At 33.4% G+C, this 9,382-nt stretch overlaps 1 protein-coding gene across 2 annotated transcripts; it reads right to left on the bottom strand.

The window, feature by feature from the left end:
• Nucleotides 1–4,235, bottom strand: LOC139102503 (venom acid phosphatase Acph-1-like). Of its 2 annotated transcripts, none has more exons than XM_070656435.1 (7): nt 3,156–4,235; nt 2,839–3,048; nt 2,638–2,748; nt 2,152–2,414; nt 1,571–1,851; nt 1,148–1,377; nt 1–1,065 (listed from the first exon to the last, which is right to left on the bottom strand). In XM_070656435.1, the coding sequence occupies exons 2-7, from the start codon at nt 2,989–2,991 to the stop codon at nt 883–885; spliced, it is 1,221 nt and encodes a 406-aa protein (XP_070512536.1). In that variant the 5' UTR covers nt 2,992–3,048; nt 3,156–4,235; the 3' UTR covers nt 1–882. The 2 variants fall into 2 exon arrangements, with proteins under 2 accessions (XP_070512536.1, XP_070512535.1); XM_070656434.1 differs by having other exon boundaries at nt 2,839–3,034.
• Between the last annotated feature and the right edge of the window lie 5,147 nt (nt 4,236–9,382).

Here is a 9,382-nt window from a genome sequence, read left to right as displayed (position 1 = left end):
TTGTTTTATATTGTTCTTGTATATTTCATATATTATTAAAAAAAATATATTACATAATTATATTACGCAATTACGCACAATGTGTACTCGAAATAATATATATTTATTCTTATAACAAGCCTTGCCGCATTATAAAAGATTATCATCACGTAGAAAATCAAATTAAAGTAATGTTCATTGACGGCCGTAAATGGAAATAACGTAGAAGAGCAAATTAAACTTCAGTGTTGATATCTGCTTACGCGACGGCCAAAAAGATTTAGCCTTAATAGAAGTTGAGAGTATATCGTGGAACGGAAATGTGCAGTGTATAGGCTCAACGAATCGCCGCGGTGGTGTGTGCGAAATAATAGGGTAATTGTTATGCTACGGCACGGTAGGCGGAGGATCTGAGCTCCGTGTCTTCGATAAGACACGGCTCTGAGCATACTTAACGAACTTAACTTTCCGCGATCGTATGGGCATCTAGTTTTCGGCGGTACGATACCAGATATAATGAGGAAAATGTAATAAAACCGTCTGCTAAGCCGATTTTATTACATTAGATAGGAGATGGTATTGCAATAACGCTTTACATATTGTTAAATTGAAGATATTGTAGTGCAAGACACTATGAAATCTTCCCGTTTTATAATATTCTTGTTTTATTAACTATTTCGTCGATTCGGATTTAAATAAAATTAGGCTGTCAATGTTAAATTAAAAAAAAAAAAGAAAAATGCTCTTCTTCTATTCAACGTAATCTCAGTTAATTTTTATTCTATTCCTAGGGAGTAAATATATACTTTGCGAAAGGAAATTTATTATAAATCATACGCTATATATATAAGTCAACTGTGTGATAAGTTTTTAAACCTTTGAAAATCTACTCAAAAAGGTGTGTTAATTTCTACATTCTTTAAAGGTGATATCTTTATAAATTCGTCTATTCCTTTTAATTTTTAGATGGCACGGCAGAGTAATTGTTTTCGTTAATTCAACAAATTTATCGTACGGGCATAACGTTTCGCAACCGGGAATAGTGACTTCTTGTACGTATGACGGAATACCTAAGTAATATAACACCTAAAAAAATTTATTCCGTTACGTATTAATTATTTGTTAATTATGTAAATATAGAGGAAACGAGAGAGATCTAAGTACTTACTTTAACGAAATATCTTTTCATGTAATTCTCATATTTTTCATGTAATTCTATAATAACGCTGCTTGTGTACGCCGGAAAAAGACGAGTGTAGTTTACACATTTAGTTGCATTCAGAGCATATAACATTCCAGACACATTTATGTCATGTGCGGAAAAAAGATTAATTTTTCGATCCAAAGTACCATTAATCACTTTATTCATGTCGGCAGTTATTGTATTCAATAATATACCTGTAAAAAGTCATATATAAACATTAAATCTAGAATTAAAAGTTAATTATTTAATAAACGGCGGCATATTTCTTTTTTTAACCAATCCGGAATTATTTCTTAATAATTAGATAAACAATATAATATAATGTTATATTGATATTATGTAGCAAAATTATATATATATATATATATATATTTGATTTAAACATGCCTCCATTAAGATTGTTTAATTTTTCATAACTAAATAACTCAAAAAATAAGAGAGTCGCATTCAAGAGTTTGCCATTCGGGAATATATCACGTGTCCACTCAGGTAAAGGCAATTTCATTAATGATTCTGCATATAAAGTATTATACAATTGACCAAGACCCTCAAGGGTGGTAATGTTACGTCCAGTATATATTGAAACCATCCTCATCAAATCATTGAACTCCTCTATTTTCTTTTTTATTTCTAACTTTTGTAACAGATCATTGCGAAGTTTGATGTACCTATTAAAAAAGAATAAACGTCCCTCAAAAAAATTTCTTTTATATTAAAAAGTTATTGTTAAAAAATAATACCGAGAAATAACTTCAAAAATATATAATTAATAAAATAATTTGCGATGTATTTAAGTAATTTTTAATTCCCTCAAAATGTGATGCATTTTTTATAATAAAAGCTACAAAGTTTTAAGAGTTACTAAAATATTTAAAAAAATAGCGCTATTAAGAAATATTCGTACATAATAGATTATTAAATCTTACATTGCATCACGTTGTTCGCGTAAAAGAATAAAGTTTGCTTACGTAGAACACTTAAATGGGAACAAGTCATCTTCTTGCAGAGGATTATACATTAAATCTGTCGGCTGCCAAGATAGTTCCGAGTACCATTTTTGGATGTCAATTGGCGGATAAAGTCCTGCGAGAACTAATTGTAAAGTCATCTTGGCTCGAGTCAATATCGTGCTACGTGCGTAGACATCTGATGGGTAGTACACATCTCCAAGAAAATCACCGTATATACCTTTGAGTAGCACCCCTAATTCATACGATCTTTTTTTGCCGTTCTTAAACATAATTATATAATAAAGTATTAAATAGAGTCAAGTATAATTTGAGACTTTCAAACCCCTCTGTCGTTCTCCGAATAAAATAGGAATCTAATTTTAAATTAATTATGCAAATATACGTTGCGAATGTTGACCTGTTATTATAAGACGGTTTTAATAGAAGATTAACAATAGTATAATACATCTATTTTGTCTAACTTGTATGAGTTGGATTTCTTACATTAGTCAAATGTCCATCGCCGAATGGATAAAAATTACTATTTTTATATGGATCATTTGGATAAGATTCCTGATTCAGCCTGTCTATCGTGCGATCACCGTGTCTAAATACCTAAAACAAAAGTTCAAATAAGTGCGTACACTCGAAGTGGTATTATTTTTTTTTTTTCTGTGTAAAGCTGTGTAATTTTTATATCATTACCACGCTAACTAATTTCAACACCGAATAACCATTTTCTTCGTTAATATCTTTTGTCTCTTCGGAGGAAATCGCCGTAGACTTCTCTGACGTCGTCAATAATAAATGGGAAAAAACTATTAGAATAACGTTTACAAGATGTTGAAATTTCGCCATCTCAACAGCGCTTATCAAGCTTTAATAATATTCCGTGGCGAGTCTAGAACAAAAATGCTTTTTAGCAATAATTATTTGTTAGTTGGAAAATCTCCGTGGTTCCGCAAAAATATGTTTAATTAAAATTTTAGTATTCAGAAAAAAACAATACTTTTGGAACTTACAGTAAAAGATATTGCTGTAACACAAATTACTTCTAACGTACTGTTAGATGTAAATGTTGTGTACTGTAAACGTACGTGCTTGTCGAGAGGTGAAAAGACTATGATGATCAAACTTATTCCGTGGAAACAGAATATTATTTACAATATTTAAGTTATTCTCTTTGACGCTTGTATTTTTGATAATTATAATATAGCTTGTTTTATGTCTAAACTGATGTTTACCAGTGAGAATTCTTTTTAAAAATTAACGTTGTAGAGCGCGTTGTAAAATTATTTTTTATATTACTAATTTGTACTAATTAGCCTAATGCATTAACCGGTAAAGTTGTAACGAGGCACTTTGATATCTATAAACATGTAAGTCTATTTAAGATCAGAAAATACAGAGCAGTCTTTCATCGTATTAAATAATCGCACTTTAATCAAGAGTTATTATTAAAGTTTAAAAATCTCTTAAACAATTGTAAAAACACCTGCTCTGTTTACTAGATTTGTCCATTATTTAACTTTACGCTGCTCAGTAATGTTCCGTTAAAAAGATAAATTATATAAATAATAAGTTTGTTAATGATAATGAATCCAAGTGCACACAGACATAATGCTTATATCTCACAAAATAAGATCGTCTATGATAAAATTATTATCTCGAAAAAAAAACACGTTACGGTAAAAAGCCCACTCTATTTTTAGATCGAGCGTTCGAGTAACATGTGTAACTGAAAAGTTTTTGCTAATGGGGAGTTTTGTTAAATGAAAACGAAACGAATAATAATTTACAAAACTTAATATTAACTTCTCTGTACTAAATAATCCACGATTTTATTAATTATTTATTTTTTTGGATTATTCTTGCTAATGTTTTAATCAAAAAGGAGGAAATTAAATAGTAATGTTATACAGCTTCTTTAAAGAGAAATTAATTTTTTTTTTTTTTTTTTTTTTTTTTAGTACGCTAACTGTTACAATAGAAAATTAGATCCATGATACTGCAATAACTTACGAAGCGATATTTCACGATTGAGGTCACACTACTGGCAGCGACAACGTAATAGTCTCTCCGGACAACTTTTTAAGCGTATAATGTTCGAAGAGAGTAAAAAGAATCGAACTTAAATTCAATGAATTTAAAATATATCACCTCTCATTAGAAGAACTTAACGTGCAAGGAGTTTAAAAGCGAATGAGGAAAAGTATAAAGTAGTTTCGGACCGCACAGTAGCTAACTTTCCTTCTAAGTTTAATACTGATGAACTATGCGAATGCTCGAGTAAGAATATGAATACCGAATAAATGGATGAACACGTACTTGCAATAAGATCTTTAAAAATGTAAAGCGTAATCGAGACGATTAAAACTGCAAAATAATTAAAGCCATTATCACTTTTACGTACTGAAGTGGAATCGACCATTTTTAATTAAAGCTCTTTATCTAGCTAATAATCCGAGCTATTCCATTTTCGTGTCACTTCGAGAAAATTTATACGTATATATTATCCGACTCGTAGAATCAGTTCAATTATGTCGTCAATCATCTGGCAATTTTTTAAAACCCGAGATCTTTATATTTTTCATTTCGTTTGCTGTTTGTTTGTTAATCAATGTTGTTGACTTTTAATAAAAATACAAATTAAATCATTAAATAAAATATTAAAGTTAGCATGATTATTTTAATAATCTCTTTATATAATAATCTGGTTTATTGCATCATTGTCTGATCAACATGCAGATATTCACGATTCTAATTTATTAAAAATAATATGGCGAGAATGTACTCGCATAGAATATTCATAAAACTATTATCACTATTTAAATTAATATTTAAATGATATTTTGCATACTCACTTGCAATATTAAACTTTAATGTTCAATAAAGGTACTACTCTGTTTTCAACACTGTTTTAAAATTAATAACCAAAAAATTAAAAGCGAAACTTGAATTATCTTCAGCGTGATACGATTACTTCCTGGCAACGAATCGACTGCAGTATTTCTACAATGCGACGAGTTTTTCAAGAGTGTAAATGTTCGACTGACTCGAGTGGCCGAAAGATAAAAGCGACAAATGCAGCTGAAAAAATAGTGGGCTGCACTATCATAAGTGATTGGAAGGGCACTTTTTCTTTTAGAGTAAAGTGCAACGAGGAGAGAAGAGATTTTTCTATCGCAGCAAAGTCCCTTATTAAATATTTAATTAATATATTCGGCCGTATACAAAGTGTAATATAAATGTAGAATACTGTACTTAAAAAAAATTTATGTTATTCGTAGGAATGAGTACAATGTTCATCAATTATCATCGTGATTATCTGCAACATTTATAAATTGCGCATGATAATAAATGGATAATTATTTGATGCCAAAAATGCGCGGAATTATATAATTTATTATGAAATTTCGAGGTTAAAAAATTTTGAAAATTTTGAAAATCTCAAAATGTTATTATTCATATGCATGAGCTCTTTTCATCGCATATTGCTCGAATGTTTGCACGCGCTAACATTCGTAGGTACATGTAGAATACATGCATTGTGATCCACTTCTCTTTGAGATATCCAATTGAAATAATGGCTAAAGTAGAACGAGCCTTCAAAAATTCACCGAGTTTGATTACAGTGTCACCTCTCTTTGCCGGCATACATGGATACAATTCTATGCCGGCGTATCTCCCCAAGTATTTTCTCATTTTCTCACTTCGCGTGGACGGGGTCTACGTCACGTATACAAATAGTGGCTATTTTGGCATCATAGCTCCGCAATTTTCATTCCGACTCGCGAGAATATGCCGGTTTTCATCCTCTATGAAGATCAAGCGTAACGTCAAGTCGCAGAAAATTTAAAAAAGTGCCGGCTTATCAACTCTTTTACGCGGACAGTACACTATATGTGATACATAACTTCAATTAGCGTTACAGTCTCTGCGTGCGGGCTTTTCATCATCTCCTCTGTTTCTATTTTACATCTAGAAATTAATCTGAATATCATAATTTGAAAACAGAAAAATGCATCACTTTTATCTTCCGTTGATTCTGTTTAACATAAGGTACGTTACGGGACAATTTTTATTAAAAAAAAAAAAAAAAAGATTTATCACGAATCGAAAGAGTAAAGTAATTTTAAAAGATTTAAATACAAACACTCAAAACTATAAAGACAAATAACTTTTTAATAGGTTCCTTTTTCGTCGCGTACGCAAGATAATTCATCTTATCGACACGGTCTTCAATAATTCTTTTATTTTAAACGTCAGAATTGGTATTCGGTAAAAACGTCGAGGAGATTGCGATTTTCTAAAATTGTGTTAAAAACCGGTTTTTTTTTTCTTTTTTTTATTACTTCAAATAAGTTTCTAAATAAAGTTGCGCTTGAAGTGAAATAGCGAGAAATAGAAAAATCTATTCATACATTTTCATTACTATGGAATTCAATTTGCAAAGAAAGATATTCATTTTCAACCGCTGTAAACATATATCGCTCTCTTGTTTTACGGTCAAAGGCTGCATCAATTCCGGAGATATGCGTCGTTAACTAAATAGTAATACATCACGGGAGAGCACATCACGTTGAACGGGATGCGACGCGGCGCGAGGCGCCGTTGCACAGGGTGCGGCGACAGGGATCGAAGGTAAGTAATTAAAATGGAATCCGACCGCATCGTAACCGCCCGCGGAGGGGTCGGAGGTCGAGAGAGGAGACTACGACGTGCGTAGAACATCCCTGGTCGAATGGAACTGCGATTACAATTCCAGAATGCTACCGAACAGGTCGAAAACCGGTTATATCCGCTTTCGCGCGGGTCAACTGCCAGCACAAGCCAGCCTCGTTTACTTCTCCGCTTCTCCATCCGTTTGCAGGCGTCGTACCCTGCCTTACTCCAATATCCGTACCTACCCCCTTTCCGCGACTTCTCCCTGTCCAGTGCTTCTCTCTCTCTCTCGGTCCCTCTTGCTCACCCTCGTCGCCGACTACGGCAATGGAATTCGAATTGTAATTTCTAACCGCGCGACTACGCACGAGCCATTACCTTGCCGTTCGAAATTCGTAAACGGATTGCGGATTCCCGGACTTCCGCGCGGCTCGCACTAAGAATCCATCCCCCATCGGGGCTTCCGTGCCGAATATGCATGATACGTGCCGGCCGAGAACCAGGGCTTTTCGTTCGGCTCGCCTTGTGTCATATTTCGAGTTGTATCGACATGGCATTTCGTATTTGCGTCATTGCCTCCGTCGAAATGCCTTCCGCGGATGCATCGCCGCGCTCGGAACCGTTCTCAGCGAATATATTCACCGCCGATGTGAGGTAGTTATTTGCCAATCATCGCACTAATGGCACCTCTATCATTTAATACCGTTCGTTACGTTCATTGTCAAATTAGAATTGCAATCGCGGCTACGAGCTATTTGACAGTCACTTTAGTAATTACATCACATCAATCGTCACGTCAGTTATTGTCCTCCGTTACGCTAAAATATATCTTTCCATAATATTAATTTTTGTCACGTACACAGCAAATACATTTTTTTTTTCTTAATTATATTATTAATTAAATGTGCGTTTATAATAACAGAAGATATTTAGAAAAAGATATGCACGTGGTACGTCATATTTTTTATAGCTGCGTTAAAGAAAATACCGACTGTTCTTAAAGTGATTCACGTTACAGCTCGATAATTTTATATAAATTAATATAAAACGATAAGATTCCCTGCCTCTTGTCTCTGTATGATTTAAGAAGGCTATCCTTCTGTATTAGAGCATTTTCGTTCGCTCAGCGGTGATTGCTACGTCATTAGGAATAAGTTGCTCGTTGTTCGAGGAAATAAATGTAGACCATTCGTATGGAATGGCGCGCTAACTTCTTCTGATATCAAATATAGCAGGCTATATGAAACTTTCGGTCGTCCACGGTAAAGACATTTTCTTTTCCCTCTGCTATAATCGAGATAACGAATCCTCGCTGAGGGAGCACGATTATATCGATCATTTCATCGTACGTGACATGCAGTAACTTCGTGTCTTGTGCACCCTCTGCCCCTTCACTTCCTCTGTTCCATCGCCCATCGACTTTTATCAGAAAAATCCACCGCTCATCCATCTTTAAGATTAATTAATAAAACTAAGTTAAGTACGGGTAAATAATTTTTTTTTCCTCCCCAGTAATATTATAAAACAGTTGTAATAAAAAAAAAAAAAAAAAAAAACAAACTAAATCTTCTTCTCTCGGGTCTAAATCCCTTTAATCAATGCAATTAATGTCGTAAATATAGTAACTACCAGATGTAATAAAAATTTACACGATATCACTACATTAAACTACAAAATAAAATTAAAAAAAACTTTAAAGAATTTAAATTCAGAATTATATACTTTCTAACGACAAAGTCGAGTTTTTCTCGGGAAATTAAGATTTGCTGGGTTAATTCATACTTATTCATTTCGTGATACGGCGAATACTCTTCGGTGATTCTCCCAAAGAGAAAAGAACACCCCGACAATGCGGCCAAACGAGAAAGAGAAGCAGGCCGTTAAGGGAAAGAGAAGCTCGAATGAATGGCTGACGAAAATGCCCCGGCGAGACGGGCCGCTCGCCGTGGACCGTAGTTATTATTAAGTAAAAGAGACCGAAGAGAGAAAAAGAATGAAAGAGTACAAGTTGAGAGTGAATTTAATTCATAATCTACTGCAATGCCTACTTGCCGGCAACTCAGCTCATCAAGCTTTCAAAATGTCTTTCTCTTTTTCCTTCTCAACCGTCGCAAGTCCGCCACCTGAATATCTTATGCCTTTCAACTTTACCTCGTTCTGGCGATCGATGTAACAATAACTTAATTTTACCAAACCGTTCTACATACAACGACAAGGTATTCATAATCATTTCTCCTGATGTAATCGATACTTTGTGCACCAGCATCTATCTCTTCTTCGTTCTTTTATTCGAAAAGAATCCTGCCCGTCCAGCTTTAAAATTAAATTAACAGAAAGGATCTATTTAAAAGTGGAATAAAGATGAGGAATAAGATACTGAATGAGAATATAATCGCGATTCATAGAGTCCTTACGTAACCCTTTCTTTTATTACATATGACAAGCATATTCATAAGAATGTCTCGTTTCTTTTGGTTTTCTTGTAAATAACAACATTCAAATCAACGTCGCAAAGCATACATATTATAATATATATTATATAACATATATATATTTATATATGTATACTCAATATAGTCCCCCG

This window comes from Cardiocondyla obscurior, linkage group LG05 (assembly GCF_019399895.1).
Source record: "Cardiocondyla obscurior isolate alpha-2009 linkage group LG05, Cobs3.1, whole genome shotgun sequence".
NCBI lineage: Eukaryota > Metazoa > Arthropoda > Insecta > Hymenoptera > Formicidae > Cardiocondyla > Cardiocondyla obscurior.
The sequence above is the reverse complement of the archived record's forward strand: the minus strand, read 5'-3'. Positions and strand labels throughout refer to the sequence as shown.